This window comes from Heloderma suspectum, chromosome 7 (genome assembly GCF_057233095.1).
Source record: "Heloderma suspectum isolate Gila_16-S chromosome 7, 16-S_ref, whole genome shotgun sequence".
Classification (NCBI taxonomy): domain Eukaryota; kingdom Metazoa; phylum Chordata; class Lepidosauria; order Squamata; family Helodermatidae; genus Heloderma; species Heloderma suspectum.
The window spans coordinates 119,255,804-119,281,133 of NC_139464.1; the positions used below are offsets into that span (position 1 = coordinate 119,255,804).

Below are 25,330 nucleotides of genomic sequence, written 5' to 3' on the forward strand. Positions count from 1 at the left end.
TTTGTTTTATCAGTGCTGAAAATCTCTTTGAGGGAGCATTCCATACATTTATGAGTTAAATCCCCCTGCCTGGTTATGAAACCTCCTGCACATATTTGACTGTTTTCGAAGGAGTCGTGTCAACTTGACTTATGTAAAAGTGCTGCAACTTGGATTTGGAATCCTTTGTCGGTTCAGCGTTTGCCATCCACTGTTCCTTGGAGCAATCTGATTAACCTTGACAAAGACGCACAAATTAAAATCCGGATAGATACAAAGACAATCAGATATAGATCGACAAAAAGACCTATATGACGGTATGCATCAGCCACATCTCTTAATCCTGATCTTTTAGGTTGGTTACTTCTGAATAGTATTAAAGACTGGCTCTGAAATGAGAGGCAGCCAGGGAAATAGAACACACTGCTTAATCCCCACTCCCCCAGTATATCCATTATAGACCTACTTGTACTTATAAAAACAATGTTTTTATTTTTCTTAACAGATATAACAACAAGATCAGGCTGGAGGAAAAGACAAACCATTTCTCTGTAACAAGATACACATATGTATACAGTGAGCATATTTGGATCACCATTGTCTCTATTTCAGAAATATCGCTTCAGGCAGTATCCAATACAACACTATCGCTAATGTAAATTACATTGCGCTAGTATAAATGGCTTCTGCTGAAACACCAACTGCTCTTCCTAGCATGATGGGTTTCCCCAGGAAACCTGTTGTGCTAGCACGCACCATTGGCATTGCAATAGAGGTTGTTCACACTAGCACAATATGATTTACGTTAGTGGTAGTGTCACACTTTAACACAGGGCTTCTTTCCAGACTGTACTGTTTATCCTCTCTTTGTTCTTGTTCGCATAATCAGTAAAACAAAACCAAGTTTCATAAACGTCATCTATGTTTGTCTGTTTCTTTGCTGCTCAAGTGTGTTTGGTTAGTTGCTCTATCAAGGGTCCTGCCCATATCCTTTTTCTTCAGTTTCCCATGGATGGTTCGTTAATTTAACTTCCCATTTTTTTTTTTTTTGCAAGGTCTGCATTATGTCCTTCAAAGGTAAATAAGAGACCTAAGGTTGGAGTTGCTCAATTACCTATTTTATTATTTTATTGCATTCTTCCAATACTTTTCTCCAAACTGGTTTTATGACTTCACAATCCCACCACACATGGAAAAATGTGACCTTGATGTTACAGTCCCACCAACATAGTAGGTTAATTGAATTATAAATATGGTTAAGTATTTGTGGTGTTGGGTATCATCTATTTCAATTTATTTCCACATTTTCTTTTTAACTGAATGCATTTCTTAACTGCTTTTCAAAGCTGCAATCTTTCAAGGTAGTTTTCAATATAAAATATAGAATTCCTTATCAACAGAACAAGTTCATAAAATCATAAATCAGTTTTAAACAAATTTAAGAATGAACCAGTTAAGATGAGCCAAATCCAAAACTTAAATAACTAACAAAAGCAGCATGTTTATATTTTTAAAAAACTTTCAGCTAAAAGGCAAAGAAAAATACATTTTAAAAACACTCTTGAAAACAACAACAGTTGAAATCAGCAAGGTATCTCTCAGGAGGTAATTCCTTCAGGCAAGGGCCACCACCAAAAAGAGATCTTTATGGATCTGTGTTGAGATCAACTATGATCTCAACACAGTAGATTCAAACCCTTCAAATAACCTGGACCCAAACTGTTTAGGGTTTTAAAGGTCAAAATCAGCCCTTTTTGCCATAATTAATTTCATTGGTTTCTTCATCCAAATTGTTTACCAATGTTTTGGTTCTGTGGTCATGTCTATACCTTGTTTCCATGTTTGTTTTAAACCTTCTTCTATGTTGCTGGATATTTCAGTATTTAAAATGTTGTACGTTTGTGACACTAAGCCTTTTGAGTGGATTGTAAGATTGTATTTTTGAACTGTATGAATGGTCTAATTATTTGGTTATTAACTATAGGGTTTGATATAGAACATATGATTTATGAATTCAGAGCCAATTTAATTTCAGTCCTCATAGCTGTTCTTTTATTTGTGCTCCGGCAATCATTCCTCTTAATCTTTGTTGTTGTTCAGTCGTTCAGTCGTGTCCGACTCTTCGTGACCCCATGGACCATAGCACGCCAGGCCTTCCTGTCCTGCGCTCTCTCCCGGAGCGTGCTCAAGTTCATATTCATTGCATCCGTGATGCTATCTAGCCATCTCATCCTCTGCCGTCCCCTTCTCCTTTTGCCTTCAGTCTTTCCCAGCATCAGGGTCTTTTCCAGGGGGTTTTCTCTTCGCATTAGGTGGCCAAAATATTGGAGCTTCAGCTTCAGGATCTGTCCTTCCAATGAGCACTCAGGGTTGATTTCCTTTAGGATGGACTGATTTGACCTCCTTGCAGTCCAGGGGACTCGTAAGAGTCTTCTCCAGCACCACAGTTCGAAAGCATCAATTCTTCGGTGCTCAGCCTTCCTTATAGTCCAGCTCTCACAGCCATACATTACTACTGGGAAAACCATCGCTTTGATTAGACGGACCTTTGTCAGCAAGGTGATGTCTCTGCTTCTTACTATGCTGTCTAGGTTTGCCATAGCTTTCCTCCCAAGGAGCAAGCGTCTTTTAATTTCATGGCTACAGTCACCGTCTGCGGTGATCTTGGAGCCCGAGAAAGTAAAATCTGTCACTGCTTCCATTTCTTCCCCTTCTATATGCCAGGAAGTGATGGGGCCAGATGCAATGATCTTAGTTTTTTTAATGTTGAGTTTCAAACCAGCTTTTGCACTCTCCACTTTCACCCTCAACAAGAGGCTCTTGAGATCCTCTTCGCTTTCTGCCATTAGGGTGGTATCGTCTGCATATCGGAGGTTGTTGATAATTCTCCCAGCAATCTTAATTCCGACCTCTGATTCATCCAACCCGGCATTTCTCATGATGTACTCTGCATATAAGTTAAATAAGCAGGGTGACAATATGCAGCCTTGTCGTACTCCTTTCCCAATTTTGAACCAATCGGTTGTTCCATGTCTGGTTCTTACTGTTGCTTCTTGACCCTCGTACAGGTTTCTCAGGAGACAGGTAAGGTGGTCTGGTACTCCCATCTCTTGAAGAATTTGCCAGAGTTTGTTGTGATCCACACAATCAAAGGCTTTAGCGTAGTCAATGAAGCAGAAATAGACATTTTTCTGGAATTCTCTTGCTTTCTCCATGATCCAGCGAATGTTGGCGATTTGATCTCTAGTTCCTCTGCCTCTTCGAAACCCAGCTTGTACTTCCGGTAGTTCTCGGTTCGCATACTGCTGAAGCCTAGCTTGTAGGATTTTGAGCATCACCTTGCTGGCATGTGAAATGAGCGCAATTGTGCGGTAGTTTGAACACTCTTTGGCGTTGCCCTTCTTTGGAATTGGAATGTAAACTGACCTTTTCCAGTCTTGTGGCCACTGTTGAGTGTTCCAGATTTGTTGGCATATTGAATGCAGCACTTTAACAGCATCATCTTTTAGCATTTTAAATAGCTCGGCTGGAATACTGTCATCTCCGCTAGCTTTGTTGTTACTAATGCTTCCTAAGGCCCACTTGACTTCACTCTCTAGGATGTCCGGCTCAAGTTCAGTGACCGCACTATCATGGCTATCAGGGACATTCAGATCTTTCCTGTAGAGTTCTTCTGTGTATTCTTGCCACCTCTTCTTAATCTCATCTGCTTCTGTTAGGTCCCTGCCTTCTTTGTCCTTTATCATGCCCGTCTTTGCACAAAACGTTCCCTTGAGATCTCCAATTTTCTTGAAGAGATCTCTAGTCTTTCCCATTCTGTTGTTTTCCTCGATTTCTTTGCATTGTTCACTTAAGAAGGCCTTCTTGTCTCTCCTTGCTATTCTCTGGAACTCTGCATTCAGTTGGATATATCTTCCCCTTTCTCCCTTGCTTTTCGCTTCCCTTCTTTCGTGAGCTACTTGTAAAGCCTCATCAGACAGCCACTTTGCTTTCTTGCATTTCTTTTTCTTGGGGATGGATTTCGTTGCTGCCTCCTGAACAATGTTACGGACCTCCGTCCATAGTTCCTCAGGCACTCTGTCTATCAGGTCTAATCCCTGAAATCTATTCCTTACCTCCACTGTATATTCATCAGGGATATGATTTAGGTCATACCTGAACGGTTTAGTGGTTTTCCCGACGTTCTTCAATTTAAGCCGAAATTTTGCAAGAAGCAGCTCATGATCTGAGCCACAGTCAGCTCCAGGTCTTGTTTTTACTGACTGTATGGAGCTTCTCCATCTTTGGCTGCAAAGGACATAATCAATCTGATTTCGATATTGACCATCTGGTGATGTCCATGTGTAGAGTCGCCTCTTGTGCTGTTGGAAAAGAGTGTTTGCTATGATCAGCATGTTCTCTTGGCAAAACTCTATTAGCTTTTGTCCTGCTTCATTTTGTACACCAAGGCCATGCCTGCCTGTTATCCCAGTGATTTCTTGACTTCCTACTTTAGCATTCCAATCCCCTATGATGAAGAGGACGTCTTTTTTTGGTGTTAGTTCTAGAAGGTGTTGTAGGTCTTCATAGAACCGATCAACCTCAGCTTCTTCGGCCTCAGTGGTTGGGGCATAGACTTGAATTACTGTGATGTTGAATGGTTTGCCTTGGATTCGTACTGAGATCATTCTATCATTTTTGAGATTGTACCCCAGTACTGCTTTTCCCACCCTTTTGTTGACTATGAGTGCTACTCCATTTCTTCTAAGGGATTCTTGCCCACAATAGTAGATATGATGGTCACCTGACTTAAATTCGCCCATGCCTGTCCATTTTAGTTCGCTGATTCCCAAGATGTCGATGTTCAATCTTGCCATCTCATGTTTGACCACCTCCAGCTTACCTTGATTCATTGATCTTACATTCCAGGTTCCTAAACAATATTGTTCTTTACAGCATCGGATTTTCTTTTCACCGCCAGACACATCCACAGCTGAGTGTCCTTTCGGCTTTGGCCCAGCCACTTCACTCTTTCTGGCGCTACTTGGAAATACCCTCTGCTCTTCCCCAGTAGCATATTGGACACTTTCCGACCTGAGGGGCTCATCATCCGGCGTCATCTCTTTTAGCCTTGTGATACGTTCCATGGGGTTTTCTTGGCAAGAATACTGGAGTGGGTTGCCATTTCCTTCTCCAGTGGACCACATTTTGTCAGAACTCTCTGCCATGACCTGTCCGTCTTGGGTGGCCCTGCATGGCATAGCTTATGGCTTCACTGAGTTACGCAAGCCCCTTCGCCACAACAAGGCAGTGATCCATGAAGGGATCACTGCCTTAATCTTAATCTTAATCTTTACAATCCTTTTAATTCCCATCCTTGAAATGTACCTTTATTATAAAACAAAGGATGATTTAGGAAGGGTAGCACTGGAGAATGTGCTGGTATCAGTTTTTTATGCCATTTCTACCTCATCACCAATGAGGTACATAGGAATGGGTTGGTGATCATTACATTTCTTCCTATCAGGGTATTAGAAATGGCAGACCTCTTGTTTCATTAGCAGAGCAATCCCTAGGGTGAGGGTGTTGGAGGCTCTGTCCTGTTCTAAGCCCTAGTGGGCTCTTGCAGATAGGGCAAAAGGAACAGCAGAGGAATTTTTTACTTCTCCATCCACCAAAAAAGGAATGTCTGTTAGACAGGCCTCAAAACCTGCCTAACTTTTCCTCTGTGCTGGGGGGCATGGTTGGCGGCTGGGAGGGCTTAGGATCCCCAAGATCCTTGGTCATTCGTCCCCACCTACTGGCAATCTCCCAACGCCCCTATTTCTCCCCCTCTACAAGGTTGGAGTTCCACATAGAGGACACCCCTGCTAAAATCTCCATGGTGGCCAGGAGGTGCCAGGAATGGGGGTGAGTGGGGTACTGACTTCAGAAAAATCCCTCCAAGGATCCTAAGCCCTCCCAGACCCCAACCACGCCCCTGGCACAGACAGAAAGTTAAAGAGGCTCTGAAGCCTCTCTAACAGAAATTCCCTTTTAAAGAGGCATTTATCACTTTTAAAAATGTCTCTCTAAGAGAGGTATGGGCAGAACTTGAAACAAAAAAAAGAAACTTTAGGCAAAACAGTCAGACTTAATAGTAGATATCCTTCCTAACCATGACAGTTTTAGTTTAGCCCAAGTTTTCCATTTACATTTTATTTTATTTGATCATGGGCTTAAAAATTAGTTTCATAATTTCTTTCTGTGAATGTGTATGTCTCAAATATTTCATTGGTTGTAACCAAATAGGTATTTTTGTAGTTTCTTCTACTTCCATTTGGTCTATATTGTTTATATTTAAACATAATACAGTATATTTTTAAAATTAATTTTCAGTCCTGCTATTTTCCCATTTTAATCTGTTTCAGGGTTTGTTAAGGAGTAAAGCCACATAATCAGCAAGTACATTTATTACGTTTTCTGTGTTTATCTAGTTTTTTTAATGTGTTGATTATTCCTAATTTTATTTGCTGAAGTTTCAATTAAAAAAAGCAAATTATAGTGGAGAAAGGGAGAAACTCAGTTTGATATTTATTAATTTAGTTTTATACTCATTGGTACAGAATACTACTTGTAAAACGGGTCAATTAAATTTATAATCCCACCCCACTGACCCATATTCACATTTTTTTTTCATAACTCAAGCAAAAACCTCTATTCATTTGGCAAAAGCTTTTGATGCATTGAGGGATACAGTGGCTAATGCTTCCTTGTGGCCATGGAGCAGTAGTATATAACAGCCAATAGTCTTCTAATTGAATCTGAAATTTGTCGATTTATGATCAATCCAGTTTGGTCAGATCTTATATATTTTTGAGCCACGTTACTCAATCCAGGCCCAATTATTCCTGTGAAAAAAAATTGAGAGTCTTGGTTGATTAGTGTCATGAGTTTATATCTTCTGTATCTTTCTCTGATTTGGGAATAACTATTATTTGGGAGGTTTGCCAAGATTTTGGTATCAGGTTACCTTCCAAGATTTTATTGAATAGTTGTGTTATACGCAGGAGTAATTTTTGTAAAAAAAAATTAACTATATGTTTTTCCTATAAAAAAAAATGCCAAATGGATTAAAGTCATCCGTGCCTAGAGTTTCGTGAGTTGTAATTTTGTAAATGTTTTAGATCTCTTCTTTTCTGCTTTAAGTACTCTTGATGTTCTCTATTTAATGGTCACACATTCAAAATTTCAAGGTAGTCTTCTCTTTCTTCAGAAAACTGGTAGAATATAAGTTTGTACAAAAAGAATTGTACAAATTGATCATTAATTTCTTTGGTGTTACATGGCTTTTTTCATTTTGTACCGCTGTTATTCTATTCTCCCTGCCCCCCACAAATCCTTAGGGCACAATCTTATTGTTTACACCCTCGAGGCTCGTAAGGTCTCGAACTCAAAGGCGTATGAGCATCCAGTGCAGAGTGGGAAGAGCAGCAGAGGCGATTGTCGCTTCCCTGCTCCTTCTGCTCTGCATTTTCAGCGGACAGGCTTTTTTGTCCACCCACCTGGGCTGCCGCAGAGGGGGCGGGAAGAAGGCGGGAGAGGCCTTGGGATAGCTCATATCCCTGGCCTCTCCAGTCCCCACCCACTGGAACACCCCCTTTACCCTCTCGCCAACATCAAGTTCCCAACCTCGGAGAGGCAGCGGGTGCAGTTCCTTCCATGCTGGCTGTGGGGGGAGCAGATTCCCTCCTCAGAGGTTGGAGGGCTGTCTCAGACCTCAGATCTGGGAATCTGAAGTATCCTACGGCCTCAGTCGTTGCCTAGGCGCCATAGGATTGCTCTCCCCATCTGTTAGAAATTTTGAATTTTTATCCCCCAATCCATCTATTTTTGGTCTACTTCCTGCATGGCAATATTCATTTGGCTTAATTCTAATGCATCTAATTCTAGTGAAGGCTGGTGGCTCTGATTTCAGTGGGGCTGTGATTCCATTCTGGGTTTTACTCTACTCAGAACCAGACAGAATTCTAAAGGAGCTATCCAAGGTGCTGAACCTATTTTGGGGATAGGGTTCAGCAACTTGGATAGTTTTTAGAGTTCTGGTTGGTTCTGACTAAAGCCCAGAATGGATTCACAGCCCTACTGGACTCAGAGCCACCAGCCTCCACTGTCTAATTCATTTCTATTTTTTGACGTATTTGTTTTCCTACTTCTATGTTTTTCTTCCAAAAATGTTATATTTTTCTGTAAAGTTTGCCTTATTCTGTCGATTACTTTTCTGATTTGGCTTATTTCTTTTATACACTCTCAGGACTGCTTTGTTAACATATCAATTGACAGGTAGATCTGGTGTGTTACTGATCTCAAGATATTGTTTGATTTCTTCTTTAAATTTGTCTGTTGTTGATTGTCTTTGTAATAGAATCTGATTCAGTCACCACATAAAAGAACTGCTGTCTCCCCCACACCAATTAATTATAGTAGTTATGGGAGCATGATCAGAAGCTGCTATAGAGCCTAGTTTTGATGTTTTAATTATCTGTTCCCAAAGTTATGAAACCAACATGTAATCAACTCTGGTCTATATGTTATGTCTATTTGAAAAACAGACAAAATCCCTTTCTCTTGGACTGGCCAATCTCCATGTGTCTGTTAGTCTGTGTTCTGATATGACGTGTAGTAGTCCTGTGTCCTTTATTTTATTTATACCTCCTTGGCGTTCAGTTTTGTCTAATCTATTGCCCCTAATTAAGTTTAAACCTCTTCCTATATACTCCCCCTTCTTTGAATTTGTATAGCGTTTGAAATGTTTCTCTCAAACAAAAAATGGGTTCAGTGTTCAGGCTGTACGTGAAACCTACTGTGACTACTTCTCCTCGGTATCCCTTTATGAAAATATAAATATAGAGCTCCTCTTCAGGTCTTTTAGAATTTATTTGGTGGCACAATAGAAGCATTTCATTAAAGCCATTGCTACACCCCTTTGGAATTTCATGGGGCAGAGGAGATATCCCCTAATCCCTTGTAATAAATTAATTTATCTGATGTTCTCCTGTGATTACTTTCTTGTAATAAAATAATATCCGAATCTTCCATTTTAATTATGTCCTGGATTCATTGTCACATCACTTGTATCCCTAAGCTTTGTAAATTGGAGAAGTATATCTTAATTTCAGTCATTTTCTACTATAAATATATTCTTCAAAATGTAATTCATACAATTTTTTAATGCAAGTATCACTCTATTGTGTCTTATTTGGTAGTATTTCCCGTTTGATCTATATACCACCTAAACATAACTTTCAAATGCAGTAACATTCAATAGAATGTGTCCATGTCTAGGGATTTCTTTCCTCTCCTGGGAATCTCATGCTTGGGCTCTAATAGCCACTTGCCACACTGGAACTGTAAGTTGGGAGTAAGTTAACCGTTTAGGGCCACCGCCACCCAGCCCGGTAGCAGATTATTTCCAAATTTAAAAATACCTTATCTGTTAATAGAAGTAATAATGTTAAGTTCCATTGTGAAAAACTTAACATAGTGAGCTAAAAAAGTAAGTTTCTTGTTACTTGCCAAACACAGATTCTTTAAGCTCAAGTTATTTTTCATGAGTCTTTGTTGAAATGACATTTTCTAAATCTTCCCAGCTTGTGTGACTGTTCTTGTTTTTCTTCTTGCCTGGGTCAAGGTTTAGGAGCACAAATAGTTTCTTTACTTCTCTGTGAGTGTTTACCTCACCACACTTTATTGTAAAGGGATACTGCCACTAATATTTGATTCTTTCCTCTCTTAGTTGGTTGGTAAAGTATTAAAAAGTGGTATTTTGGAAAGGTCTCTGTGCTTAAATCTTGGAAGAGTTGAATTTGTTCATAGTTGTGGTGCAGTTGGACAATATGGTTGTCAGGGTGGAAACTGAGCTGATAGAACCCCAGAGCAGTTCTGATTCTGAGGAGGATCAGCAATCCGTGGGAGAGGAGCCAGCTCATCCCTCACAGGCACAGCAGCTGGCAGAGATTCCTCCTGCCAGCATTCCTGAGATAGTGATCCTAGCAGTGAGAAAGTGCGGGAACGAGGCTTGCTAGATGCTCGATGCAGACGCAGGGAGCGACGAGCGATGGAGGGCACGGAAAGGAGGCGTAGCGCCCGTTTGGCGCGCAAGCAACGGCCGCCTCCTGTGGACCCAAGGGAAAGAGGGAGGATCTCTCCCTAGCCCGTAAGTTCAGGGTCTTCAAGTGACTCTCCTTCAAACGGGGATCAACTGCCTACTCGGCGCATAGGCCACTCTGCTGTCGCTGGTGATTAGCATCTGAAAGAGCCATTAAGTAGTAACAGGATTAAAGCCTTGAAAAGAATCCTTTCATCTGTGTCTTGAGTTGGCTATTGGAGTGGAAAGAGGCCGCTAGGGCACTCCTGATAACGGCGTCTTTTGTTAAGATTCACACAAAACAAAACAGACAATAATGACTCTGGGTTTGGTGCCATCCAGTGGTTTTGCAAATAATGCCCTGTGTGCTCTTTCCGTGTCCTCCACCCTAACTTTTAATCCTGGGAAGTCCTCTGTGAATCGTATTGTTAAGAAAGAGATTATTTTTGTCCTTCAGCTGACTCCTGAGAGATATCCTGCTGAAGTTCTCTATTTGATTTGCACAGGCTTTGGCTACTAGCTATTTGGGCCCCAGGTCCAATGCTTCATTTGCCAGCTTTTTAATATGCGAGTTTATTTGTTATTTCTGTAAACTTTGTTTCGAGAGGTTTCATTACCCTGGCTCATTCTTGCCGTTGTTTTATCTGGTCCTCGATCTCAAGCTTTGTTGCTGATTCTTCCTTTGCATTTCTTTTTGTTTTCCATGATATTACCAGGCCTTCTTTATTCTCTACCAGGCTCATGCCTGCACATCCAAAATATGATTTCAGGTTCTGGTCTCTGGACACAGTTGTGCCCTGCTGCATTCCCTCTTTCTGCATGTGTTTATTTTCTGCAGAATTTATTATTTTGGTGCTGTTTTTGGTAAAAGTTCCACATCAGGGGATGGAAGGCTGAGTCAATCTGCCAAGCCTTGTTAGTAATGTCACCACTACTCTATCTACCTGTATAAATATTGCACATGCCTAACATCTCCCAGTACCTTGCACCAGGCCTGAATTCCACATGTAGAGTGCAACCCAGAGAATCATATCCATTGTCAGCTACGGAAGGGAAAGAATCACAATATCAAGTCATTCCATAACCAAAAATGGGCAAAATTAGGTCATTTGTCAAAAGGCTAAACTAGTATACAGCAGAAACTGGGTCCAGATTTAAAGCTGAAACACAGGACCAGCAGACTTGTGTCATGCATCTATTGCTGGACTCTACCAATTCAGATAGCAGGTGGGGTGGAGAGAATCACATTTTGAATCCTCCCTCTTTTTTTTTTTTTTAACGCAAAACCTCATTGTGCATACCAAAGTACCATATCTCTGATGGACTGTAGGGTCTCTTTCCCTGATATCCTGGCTTTCTTTATACAGGACGCTTTGTATATGCAGTAGCAGTGAAACATATGATTCCTTCACCTGCAGCCTGAAGTGGTACAGTCCTGTAACATATTCTTCAGATGTGTCTTGCTGATAGTGTGTTTCATTCTTAGCTTCCGAAGAATCTCAGGAGTAATTTTTTAAAAGCAACCATATCATTCTGGAGAAATGTTGTTTTAAATAGGGTTAATGTGTGTGTTGAAGGCTCACAAATCAGAGAGAGTTTGTTTCTGGTGCCTTGTCTCCCCTGTGGCATTTTTACACCCTCACAATATCCCAGATCCTCTGTTCTGCCTGCATCATCTCTCCTCCTTTTGCATACCAAAACTATTCATAGTTCAGTAAAAGCCTAAATACTGCATTTACAGGCATACCACAATTTGCAGTCCATCAAGCCAAACACAGCCCACCAGTCTTAGACAGGCTGCAAAGGCAGGAGGTTTATTGAGCTCTTAATGGCATGCCTTTCCTAGCTGGTGGTCTACGTTCGGTAGGAATGCTGGCAAAGTTCTCCTGATCCAGGCTCAGAAACAACCTCAGGGGCTCTTGAAAGCTTGACTCTGACAAGAGGCATGAGATGAACTTTTTAACTCCAAGCCAAAGAAGAGCTCACATCTCCCCACCGGCCCTCCGGCCAGCCCCCCAATTCCCAACGTACCTTCTCTGCCTGCCAGCCCCCATTCCTCCAAACATCCTTCTCACCTTCCTCTTAAGGCCCTACCTGGTCAGGAAGCGGCACTGCATCAGCACGCACAGGGACCCATGAGAGATAACGAAAGTAGCTGACACCCTGCCCAAGGCAACTGCCTTGCAAGTAAATATCCAACAGAGCTGCATGAGGCTGCAGAAGCCTGTGTCAGGATTCTGCCATTGTCATCCCAAGGAGGACAGGTAGTGAAAGGTCAGCATAAGCACCAAGACAACCAGAGACAAGCCTCTCTTGCTTCTATACAAGCTGACAATCCCACAATTGCCCAGGCAAGGGGATACCGTCTTAGGCAAAATTGCAAGCTGTGAAGAGGCAGGGCAGGAAGGACAGTAGGGATGGTATCTCCCATGGGACAGGTCCCAGATATCTTGTGGGAGGTGGGTGGAATCCTTGCCAGAGTTGCAAAGAGGTATTTAAAAACCCAGCTCATAATGGCCAAGGGGGATTCCCTGCTACTCTCCTTGTGCCCAGAAAGATTGAGGAAGTGTGCAGGACAGAGGAACAGGGGTGAAGAAATGCCTTCTCCACTCTGTCCGAGTTCTAGGGAGATGGGCAGATGATGACCCACCAGAGCCAGGCAGAAATGTGTAGTAGGCCAAAGACAACCTGTTGGCCTTAACTTCCCCATCCCAGCACAATAACAGAAGGCATAGTCTGAGATTTTGTCTGCTATAAATATATATCTGAACATTTCCATAGTCAAAACTATTAAATGCTGTAATTTATGGGGATGCTATTCCAAAGTTGTCCCAACAGTAAAATTCAGGTATGGTACGCTGAGTGAGATCCTATGCCATTTGCTTCAGAATTCCCCCTCCAAATTGGTAGCCAGCAAGGAATTCTGTGAATGAATGGAGCATGACATGTATATATTTGTTTCAGAAGGATGAAAATCTAAGGGTCAGACTAGATGGATTCCTGCGTTGAGCAGGGAGTTGGACTCGATGGTCTTGTAGGCCCCTTCCAACCCTACTATTCTATGATTCTATGATGTAACTATAAGGATATGATTCAAAGCCACCAGTAGTTTGGCCCACGTCTTAGTTCACAAAAAGCATCTGCAATCCAGATCAAGCAATCCAGATCAAGCTGTTGTTTGCCCTGAATTTAAGAGCAGGGGAAATGGAAAGTTGGGTACTTACCGTGAAGTTCCATTCCGATTCGGTGCCAGGAGACATCCTTCATGCGATGTACAAAAGCCACTATTCCCAGAGGGCGGGCCCCAAAGCAGGCTGACCCTATGGCTGAGGTAATGCCTGTTGTAACACTCTATGTCCAAAGGCTGCTTTGGAAGAAGCGTATTTGTCGATCCTATAACGCCTTGCGAACATACAGTGTGAGGACTGAGTGGATGCCCTACAGATCTCTGCTAAGGGGGCATTAGTAGAAAAAGCTGCTGAGGCAGCTGTGGCCCTGGTGGAGTGTGCTGTAACGTGTGTGGGTTTAGGGAGTTTTTTAACCTCATGGGCTGCAAAAATACATGCCTTGAGCCACCTGGCAAGGGTAGCATGGGAGAGGTGAGAAGGATTAGGGCAGAAGGAGGGAAGAGTAATTTCTTGTGTTCTGTGAAAGATAGTGTTAATTTGGGGAATGAAGGATGGATCTAATCGGAGTGTGGCAGACCCTTGCTGAATGTGCAGAGGTGGTATCTCGTGGAGAGAGCTGATAACTCTGAAACTCTCCCAGCAGAGGTTATAGCTACCAAAAATAAAACCTTCAGTGAGAGGAAACGTAGGTTCAAAGGGTGCAGCAGTGAGAGCAGAAAGGGCTGTGTGCAGGTTCCATGTAGGGAAACGATGTATAACTGGAGGGGATTATACGCGATGCTCCTGAGGAATCGTTTAACATGCGGATGAGCATTAAGTGTCTTGTGGCAGGGCTTGGAAAGGACAGAAGAGCGAGCTGTGGCTTGTCTTAGAAGTGTGTTTGCTTTGAGTCCCATATCTAGCCCCGCTTGCAGGAACAGGAGCAACTCTTTAATTCATGCCATCTTGTGACCTGTGTTTCCTCCTGCACCCACGAACTAACGCCTTCCAGGTCGTTTCGTACATTCGATTGGCGGACGGTCTCCTAGAAAAAAAGCACGGTGTTTATTACCTCGGCTGAATAGTCTAGGGAGAGGAAGGTGAGGCATTTAGTAGCGAGGCGGCAAGCTGCAGCCATTGAGAATCCGGATGCCACACAGGGCCTTGCGTGGGGTCGGGTGTTAATGGAAGGAACCGGGGGTCTGACTCCATCAGTTGTAGGATTTGGGAGAACCAAAGTCTCTGGGGCCAAAAGGGCGCTATGAGCATTATGGTTGCCTGTTCCTCCTTGATCTTCCTGAGGACCCTGGCCAAAAGTGGAAATGGCGGGAATGTGTAAAGTTTGCCCCTGGGCCAGGGGAGTGGAGAGCATCTGTAGCTTCTGCTTTTCAAGCCAGATGACTGAAGAAGCAAGGTAGCTGATTGTTGAGTGGGGAGGCAAACAGGTCCACCAGGGGTGGGCCAAAGTGATGGCAAAGACTCTGAAAAACTGTTGGACTGAGAGTCCACTCGCCTGGGTGGAGTTGTTGTCGATGGAGAAAATCGGCTTCCATGTTGAGGGTCCCCTGGATATGCTGTGCAGTGACAGACAGGATGTTGTGTTGTGCCCAGTGAAGAGTTCATCTTGTGAAGAGATTTGGATTTTGTTCCTCCTTGATGATTCATATGGGCTAAGGCTGTGGTGCTGTCTGTTCTGACTAGGAAATGGGCAAGACCCATGTGTTGGACAAAGTGTTTGATGGCAAGGTGGATTGCTCTAGTTGACACTGTGGTGTTACACCTTGGGACGCCAGATCCCCTGAATGGGATGGCCCGGGCAGGGAGCTCCCCAACCCTCCAGGTTGGCATCTGTGGTCACAATGATATGACAGGGTTCCTGGATGGGTGTGCCCTTTACTATGTTGTGTGGTGTTCTCCACCAGAGGAGAGAAGTTCTGACTGATTGCGGCAGAATGCCTTTGATGTGGCGTCTGTGGATTATTTCGGACTGAAAGGAGAGAAGCAGCCACTGCAAGGGTCTGGAATGTAACCTGGCCCATGGGACGATCCCTAACCAAGATTATCATGAGACCAAGCACTTGAGCAAGGGACATGACATCTGCTGAGCAAGCTAGAAGGAGGGACTTCATTACCTGGTGAATCTTAGATAACATGTCTGGGGCCAGGGAGATTATTCCTTTGGAGGTGTCTAAAACCGCCCCCAGGTGAATGAGTGATCGGGAGAGTTGGAGGTGACTCTTTTGGAAGTTCATCAAGAACCCGTGGCCTTGGAGACAAGACAGAGTGATCTGTAGATCTGCATGGGCCTTTGACATGATGGAGACCTTAGAAGAAGGTTGTCTAGGTCAGGATACATGTGAATGGCCTTGAGTCTGAGGTGGGCTACCACTGCTAGCATTAGCTTGGAAAAGACTCTTGGCGCTGATGCCAGGCCGAAAGGCATCACCCTGTACTGAAAATGGTGCCCCTTGTAGAAGAAGTGGAGAAATCACTGGTGTTGTGCAGCAGTGGGAATGTGGAGATAAGCCTCTGTAAGGTCTATGGATGAAAGGCAATACCTGATGTAGAGCCTCCTTGATAGTCTGGAGGGTATCCATCCTGAATTTGTGGTATGCCACAAACCTACTGAGGTGTTTCAGATCCAGTATGGCACACCAGGAAGACCCTCCCTTCTTGGAGACCAGGAAGAGAAGGGAGTATACCCCCTGGAAGTGCTCGGAAGGTGGGACAGGTTCTACTGCTGCCATCAGTTGTTTGTAAACAGACCCGGAAAATAGGGAGGGAAGAAACCTGTTCCTGGGAGTGGAGTAAAACTCCAGGAAATAGCCATGTTGCATAATGTTGAGAGTCCAGGTGTCCGGTGCTGTCTGTTCCCATGTGTGAAAGAAGTGCTGTAGCCTTCCTCCAACATGTGCAGGAAGGGAGTCAGAATTGTTGGTGAGGAGCTTTGGAGGACTGGCGCAGGCCTGACCTTCCAAGGTTGGAGATCTGAGATTTAGGTTGGAACCTGGTTCTGGACCATGTGGGCTTTGTGAACTTGTAATTGCATGGCTGAAAGGATGAACTGAATGGAGATCTGAAGGAATGAAAAGAAGAAGAGGACGAGGAGGACGAGCAGGAGGAGGAGGGAGCTCAGAGAACCTCCTCTCATCCCTCTTCAATGAAGAGGACATAGCTCTCTTCTTATCTTTGGGTTCCACTAAAATGTTTTTGAGGGCTTCCTCCCCAAAGAGGTGTGTTCCTGTGATAGGAACTCTGCTTAGGTTTCCTTTGGAATAAGCATCCATGTTCCAGTGTTTCAGCCACAGTGAATGTCTTACCACTATGGTTGAAGCAATGGAACGTGCCACAAAAATCATGGAATCCTGTGTGGCATGTGAAATGAAGGTGTATGTCTTGTATAACTGAGAAAAATTCCTAAGCAAAGAAAAACTATCCAACTCTTTATTGTTGATAAAATCTTCAAACCACAGGACAGTGGCTTGAGAAAAAAAAGAACGAATACATTTTTCACGAGGATCCTTGAGGGGGAAGTCCCCATCCTTAGGATTTATGGCTCCTGAAAGTAAAGCTGCCACTGGAGCATCAGCTAAAGGAACCATAAGTTCTCCCATAATTGGCTGTGGTAAGGAGTAAAATTCTCAAGTTATGCTAGAACTCCTTTTGGCTTGGCAGGGGGCCTTCCATTCAGCTTTAACCAGTTTTTCAAAGGAGGAAGGAAAAGGCATCTCATGGTTTAGGGTTAGGGTCTGGGAATAATGCTTCACTTCTGGAAGGCTGCTTAATTGTTTCCTGAGAAGAATTAACGTTCAGCGAAGCCGTAGCTTTGGACAGAATACAAAGAAAATTGTGTTAAATAATCTTACAATGAAAGGTTCATCCACTGTCACATCTGACCATTCAGCTGACCAGTCATCTAACAAAACAAGAGAATCTGAGTCAGAAGGGTGCTCAGGCAAGATTCCCTTTAACTTACCATGCTTTCCTTTACTGTGAGGCAACGGTTGGGAGAATCAGGGGCTGATTCAGCAGAAGATGTAGGCAATTTAGTTTTATCAGGCATCTTGGAGAGCTTGGCCTGAAGTGCCCTCTTTTGTTTTTGCTTTGACTGTGGGGAAGAAGAAATGGAGGAAGGAGTCCTTTCCCTGTGTTTGTTATGTCCCCTTCGTTGATCGATCAGAGAGCTGAGCCAATTCCCTTCTAATGGCCTGCTGGATTGTTTTAAACAAAGTCTGATTGTGGGCAGGGAGCGAGGAGGTGCCTGGGGGTTGCTATGCCTTCGTATTATCCCTTGAAAAAGGCTGCGTTTGCAAAATGCGGGCTGCACAATCCTGGGAAGATGAAACTGATTTTTGGCAGGAAAACAATGGGCGCGTCCCAGCTTCCTCCCACTCCCAGGGCCCCAAGGAGTGCTTATGTGCCCTCACGGATTGATGTCCGAGGCAGGAACTATGGAGAGAGCATGAGATCCCGCGCCATCCAGTTCCCAAGGGCTCTGCTCCAATCTGCTTGGGTTTGCAGAGCTGTGGCTGTATGGCAACAGTGGGGTATGCCTGTACACTACCGGTCCTCCTGTAAACTCCTCACGATCGGAGCCAGGAGCGACTGTCAGCTCCTCAAGGTGCCTTGCAATTGGCAGCTGCGTTCCGGATGACTCTGATATGCCTTACCGAAGGCGCCTTTTCCTTTTCCTTACCAGGTTTGGAGCTCTTCTTTGTAGGTGACACCATGTGGTGAAAAGGCAGAAGAGCCAGAAAAGGGTCAGCAAAACTTTTTCTTTTCTTTTCTGTTTGTTTGTTTGTTTTTAAAAGTGAGAAAAGTCTAAACTAGGAAAGGAGAAAAGTTTGTTAAGGAAGAGGTAGAACAAAGGCTGGAAGGAAAAACGAGGCCCGGAAAAGGAGATGGTTGAGGAGAGATGAGAACAAGCTCTGTCCCAGGCAAAGGCAAGGAACGAGCTGGCTGGGAGGAGCCACAGAGGCCAGGACCAAGGCAAAAAGCTTGGTCACGTGTTCCTTGCCTGACCTGGGCAGTGGGAGGAGTTAACCCATGATGGATGTCTCCTTCGCACCGGGTGGGAATAGCTGGTTCCGGGATGGTGGGTGGCAATTTTCAGCTGGAAAGCAATGGAGAAGAAAAAAGTTAATCTCCCCTCTCCTAGACAGCTGCTTTGTGTAAAAGAAAGGCGTGTGGCCAAACAAAGGCATGTGGCCAGCATGTTTTTTGAATCACATGTTTGATACACCTAGTTTGACCCTAACAGAAGGGAGGTATAGCTTACCTGCTTGCTCTGTCTGTGTCAGAGAGCGTGCTGAGCTCTGGGCAGGAGTGAATGTCTATCACCACTGGCTACCTCTATCACACTGTTAGGAGAACACTCACTGGTTCTAGTGGTGTTAAAGACACACATTTTCTTGTGACTCCTCTCCCCACACCTCACACTTTTGCTGTTTTCCATTTCTGTTCCAAAGACTGAGATAGACAGACGGAGCAGGTATGCTGGTTCTGGATGAGATTAAAGCCATCAGCACGCAGCTCAAAACAACAGTGCGCAGGTGAGGAATTAACTAACAAAAACTGTAGAGAGGGCACAGCAAAAAGAGCTAAACACAAATTAGCACTTCTTTTTGTGAGGTGCCCACACAGAAATTAATGCTATTTAGACCGCAGTGTTGGAGGGGGGAACATGCTGAGATGCTTGTTTGGGCAAATATAATATTTGTGTTTTCTCTAGTAACTGTTTTTGTCTTTCAAAAGCATAACCACTCTAACTGATTGAAACCAATCTGTTATCTTCACTGCTTTGGCTTTTTCTTCTCTCTCTCTCTCCTCACTTTCTGTTCCCATTTTCCAGTCACAATTTCAGACGGCTATTATTACTATCACTTGAACTGAATTCAGTGGTACAGTTTCATTTCATTTTGTTTACTATATTTCCGTACCGCCCCATAGCTGAAGCTCTCTGGGTGGTTCACAAAAATTAAGAAACCATTAAAATACATTATATAAAATATAAAAACCATTCACATAATCACATCAAACAAATTATCCAGCATATGCTCTACTACTGATCTAATAGTACCTACACAGTTGACGTTACCTACACATATATGGCTACCTAGAAGATGTGATGAGAGGATGCACTGGGTGAAATGCAGCTGAACGAGCAGCCAATTAAGAGCAAAGTTTCATTGGCCCATGGCTCAGTGAGGGGTCCCAGGGCTTGTGGGACCACAGAAATGGATAGCAAGAAATGCCACACTGGGGCCCAACACCAAAGACCAAAATGTTACAAGGCCAATGTGAACCAGGAAATATGTTTTCATCAACATCAGCATCATTTCTTGCTGGATTAAGCACTTGCAGCAATGTAATGCATCACCCCAAACGCCAAAATGTGAATGGCCAGACCCACTAAACTCTAACAGCGCAGTAGGTATTATGCAGCACAAAGAAAGGACAGGGCCCTTCTACCCAGAAGATTCATCCATGCATCCAGCAGGACAAAGCTTATAATCTAGCACTGGACAAATAGCACCGTAGATCATGACTGTGACCGAACATCTGAAATATCTCTAAGACAAATAGGAACTGAAAGAGTGGTAAGAAAATACTATGGACTTGACCCAGTCTGAGTGCAAGTGGAGGGATTGCATGTGGAGGATTCCCACAATGCTTCATTGAGCCGTTTCTCCTGTCCCTCCTTCCTTTTGCCTAAGCATGGGCACAGGTATGATCAGGCAGTAGCATAGGCCAACGCAGGTAATGGGAAGTCTGTAGATGTCACCAAATTTCCATCCAGCTCTCCCTCCAAATACCATGCAAGTTACTCATGCTCCAACAACTAGGTGAGAGGAGTGAGGCAGAGGAAACAGGGCTCTACTGAATCCTGTGGAAAACCTCCTTCGTGGGTGCTGCATCCACGCTGGGACTGGATCAGGCTCTGTATATCATAGATTCACAGAACCACAGGGTTGGAAGGGGCCTACAAGACCATCAGATCCAACCCCTGCTCCGTGCAGGAAGCCTGATTCCCAAGCGGGCTCCCATCCAAGTACTGACCAGGGCTGACCCTGCTTAGCTTCCGAGATCAGACGAGATTGGGCACATCCAGCCCTTTGCTCGACATCATAGAATCACAGGGTTGGAAGGGGCCTACAAGACCATCAGATCCAACCCCTGCTCCATGCAGGAAGCCTGATTCCCAAGCGGGCTCCCATCCAAGTACTGACCAGGGCTGACCCTGCTTAGCTTCCGAGATCAGACGAGATTGGGCACATCCAGCCCTTTGCTCGACATCATAGAATCACAGGGTTGGAAGGGGCCTACAAGACCATCAGATCCAACCCCTGCTCCATGCAGGAAGCCTGATTCCCAAGCGGGCTCCCATCCAAGTACTGACCAGGGCTGACCCTGCTTAGCTTCTGAGATCAGACGAGATTGGGCACATCCAGCCCTTTGCTCGACATCATAGAATCACAGGGTTGGAAGGGGCCTACAAGACCATCAGATCCAACCCCTGCTCCATGCAGGAAGCCTGATTCCCAAGCGGGCTCCCATCCAAGTACTGACCAGGGCTGACCCTGCTTAGCTTCCGAGATCAGACGAGATTGGGCACATCCAGCCCTTTGCTCGACATCATAGAATCACAGGGTTGGAAGGGGCCTACAAGACCATCAGATCCAACCCCTGCTCCATGCAGGAAGCCTGATTCCCAAGCGGGCTCCCATCCAAGTACTGACCAGGGCTGACCCTGCTTAGCTTCTGAGATCAGACGAGATTGGGCACATCCAGCCCTTTGCTCGACATCATAGAATCACAGGGTTGGAAGGGGCCTACAAGACCATCAGATCCAACCCCTGCTCCATGCAGGAAGCCTGATTCCCAAGCGGGCTCCCATCCAAGTACTAACCAGGACTGACCCTGCTTAGCTTCTGAGATCAGACGAGATTGGGCACATCCAGCCCTTTGCTCGACATCATAGAATCTCAGGGTTGGAAGGGGCCTACAAGACCATCAGATCCAACCCCTGCTCAATGCAGGAAGCCTGATTCCCAGGCGGTCTCCCATCCAAGTACTAGCCAGGGCTGACTCTGCTTAGCTTCCGAGATCAGATGAGATCAGGCACATCCAGCCCTTTGCTATGACAATTTCCAGAGGGGTAGCCATGTTACTCAAAAGCAAGAAAAACAGAAAGGAGTCATAGGGCTCCTTAAAGACTAAAAAATTTCTTATGACATAAGTTTTCATGGATTATGACGAAGTGAACTCTAGACCATGAAAGCTTAGGCCATAATAAAGTTGACTCTTTGTTGTATATGATAATCAATAGCCAAGGAATGCAACTGCTTATGGTGAAGTTTTGGACAAAGAAAGCTGAGAATAAATGCAAAAAGAAAAGCAAACACATTTGAAGGGATTGATATCTGCTACACTAGTTACTTACGCGATAAAATGGTCGTCAGTTAATGAAGGACAATAGACCTGAAGAACTTTTCGGAAATTATTTCTGCTAATAATACCATTATTTCGAGGATCATATGCCTGCAAAGCTTTGTTAAATTCATTCCAGTATCCTTTGATTTGCTCAGTTAGGACATCTTCTGCCTAATGTGCAACCGTTTTGACAAGGAAATTCAAACATTTACAAAGAGTTGTAGTGCATTATATAGCAAAATTATAAATTCAAAAAAGTAGAAAATCTTGCTTTAATTTTAAAAAAATGAAGTTTCTGTTACTTACAATATTCCAAGCTTCAAGGACAGAAGTTGGCTTTTTAGCCTTCTTTGAACCATTAATCCATTTGGCATCTGGCTGATTGAGTAAAACAATACTTGTATTAAAACTCTCCCACTGTACTATTTCCTTAGAACTGTACAAGATCAAAGGTGACAGATTTTTGAGTTTTACAAAATGACTCAAAATTGACAACTTTTTAAACCCAGATAGAAAAAATGACCATACCAATCCAGTATCATGGTCAAATATAACCCAAGAAAGCCATACAAATAAAATACCTTGTGGAAGTTATTAAGTATGACATCATGTGCAAGTTTTAAAAAAACCTTTATTGAGCCCTTCCCCTCTTCCAGTAAAACAATATGGTTGCATGTAAGTCATCAATAATACCCACAATATAATGTACAAAAGCCTCCACAAATAGTATGTGAGGTCTGACACCACAGTTTTAAAAAATATCAGACAACATACTGTACCATTAACATACATATAACTTAGGGAGCAATCCTATGTGGATCGGTGGTTGCCTCTGACCCCGGGGTGGGAGGAGTGCAGGGTGGGAAGAGTGGTGAGGAACAGATCTCCTCCTCACTCCCCCCACCCTACTTTTGCAGCGAAACAGCCAATTTCAGCTGTTAGTCGCGGGACCTCGGAGCACAGGAAGTGGTGGTCGGACAACACACTGGAAGTATCATACCAGCATTTCCGACTTCCCCTCCCTGCCCCACCCCTGGGAATGCCCCGTTTCCCCCACTCCCCTGACAAGTGTGGAGCACAGGGCCGGTCCGCACTGCCTATGAGGTGGTGCGGGAGGAGGTGGGGGTCGGTTCTCCAGGAACCAACCTCAGAGCGCAGGCTTCAAGGTCAGTTCCCGGGAACCAACCTATCCTATGGCTGTCTAGCCGCTGACTAGCGGCCATTGGGTTGCGCCCTTAATTATAACAGCTGACCAAGTATAATAATGCAATAATCGCGAGTTGTGAGTAACCAGTAACAACAAGCAATATCACAGACCTTTCAACCATAGCACAATCTACCTGAGTGGCCTATGACCAAACACATTTCACAACTGCATGAGGACGACAGATAACATGAAGCACGTAACTGCTGTGATTTTCTGTCACTGTGTTGACTGCAGAGATAACAGCTACCCCTTCTCTTGGTATTAGCAGTGGCAGGCTCTGTCATTTCCGAGGCTGCTCCTCTTGACATCCTGGGCAAGCTAACTAAGTCCCTAGACTCAGCCCAGGGTTTGATCAACTGTAGACCCAAGTCTATTAGGAAGAGATGTCCTTTGAGATGTTAACGCCACTGCGAGTTGTTTAGCTTCCAAATAATATAGGTATTTAAACAGGGAACGCTCAGTGTATTTGAAGAAAACACCATTGGCCACTGTTTGTTTTGTAAGCAGCTCAGAGAATTTTCTGTTATGGAACAGCATATAAATATGGTTAATTAATAAATAATAAATTAATAAATGCAATTTTAAGTGTATGTGGAGACCATCTGGTCACAGGTGTCTATCCTACCTTTAAGTATTATTATAATAATGAATGATCTCAGACTTGTATTGTTCGAGATTGCTACTTCTTTCTGCATTGAGGAACAGAGAATCACTGTCATTTCCTTGGAACACAGCTAACAAGTGTCAAATCTTTTTGAAAATCAAAAATGCTGTTCTCACATCTGGAATAAGGGGCAAAGAACACTGGGGAAATTTCTGGTTTGTTTGAATGTGCCAACCTAAGTCAGCTTTTTTCTTGGCTAATTCCCTAGCTAGTGGTATAGTGGTGAAAATGTTATCAACTGTTATAGTTCATCTGGATCAATGTAAATGTGGTGTTGGTTAATTAGCCACTGCCTAGCTTAGAAGTGCTGGGGCACCCTTATATATGTCAGCGTCATAAACATAAGAGGTTTTCGAACTGCAACACAGCCAGAATTCTATGCCATACTTTGCAGGTTTGAATGGCATATATGGCCTTATTGGGCAACTTCGATTGAATGGCACTAATTTTTCATCAATTGTAAGATTGATGGTACAAAGAACCGTGGGAAGAGTCTTGCAGTTGGGGCCAAAAGCCAGATTAGTATGTTTTGTGCAAAATGATAAGAGCTATGATGAGAAAAAAACACATTTTTCTGGGTCACAAGACAGATGATAACTGGGAATTTAAAAAAAACAGATTTCTGAAGGAGGACTATAAACATGTGGGGCTTTACTTAGCCCTGATACCATTTGTGCTGAGTTAAGTTAAGTGAGTAATTTGTCTATTATACAAATAGACAACATACTCGTTTTTCACCCTCTGCACTCCTTTTTCACATGAAATGGACAGAACAAGTTCTTGGCTAAACATCTGTAGACACAATGAGTAGCTAATAATTTTTAAAAGCATTTGGCAGAGTCCTGTTTTTTTCAGTTGCCCCATCATTCCAATGGGGTAGAATTGACTCCAAATGCCCTAAGAATAAAAACATATCTTTTCACTAAATTAAAGAAGGGCCCCCTGCATCATGTTACCTAACACCACATGTTAATTCACACCTCATCATGGTTGAAGACTACTTGTAATATGGTGCTGTGGGACAATGACACAGAAATTTATGGAGTTTTTCCACTGTTTGCAAGATAGGGTGTGATTGACCTCATCTGTGGACAGAGCATTTATATACCAGGAAAAAGAATAGATCATGGGGATGTGATGAATGTATGAGACAGAATTGAAATAATACATGAAACAGTGGAGTGGGGAGCAGTTGCTGACAAATCCAAGAAATATCCAGGGTTTGTTTGTTTTTGTAGGATCTCTGGATCTGGTGAAAACTGGACTCATTTTAGACACTGGGCTGGACTTGTCCAAAACGGGGCAAGATTTAGGCCCCACCTGATAGGATGCCTGATAGGATACTTCGGATGGAGGTTTACAACTGGTCTTAGATGGGGATGCACTCCCTCTGAAAGGCCAAGTGAGTCCTCCTGGACTCTGAGCTAACTGGGGAAGCCCAGGCGGCTGGGGGGTCCAGGAGTGCTTTTTACCTGCTTAGGCTGGTACGCCAACTGCGGCCCTATCTGGAGAGGACGGACCTTGCTCAGTTATCCACGCACTAGTCACGTCCAGGCTGGGCTACTGTAAAGCGCTATACATGGGGCTGCCTTTGAAGATGGTTCAGAAATTCCAGCTTGTGTAGAATGCGGCCACCTGAGTATTGGTGGGGGCGAGCCTATTCGATCATATAAGACCTATACTGCGCCAGCTGCACTGGTTACCAGTGCGTTTCTGAGCCCAATTCAAAGTGCTGGTTTTGACCTTTAAAGCCTTAAACGGTTTGGGACCAAGTTACTTGAAGGACCATCTACACCCATATCAGCCTGCCCGCACTTTAAGATCAGAAAGACAGG

At 43.8% G+C, this 25,330-nt stretch overlaps 1 protein-coding gene across 1 annotated transcript in view; it reads right to left on the reverse strand.

The window, feature by feature from the left end:
* Positions 1-25,330, reverse strand: part of EFCAB6 (EF-hand calcium binding domain 6) — a 167,896-nt gene that overhangs the window by 83,123 nt on the left and 59,443 nt on the right. The window contains exons 13-14 of the mRNA XM_084811856.1: positions 21,931-22,002; positions 21,635-21,795 (exon numbers count right to left, since the gene is read on the reverse strand). Of these exons, the coding sequence (XP_084667982.1) occupies positions 21,635-21,795; positions 21,931-22,002 (233 nt within the window). The remainder of the gene's footprint in view (positions 1-21,634; positions 21,796-21,930; positions 22,003-25,330) is intronic.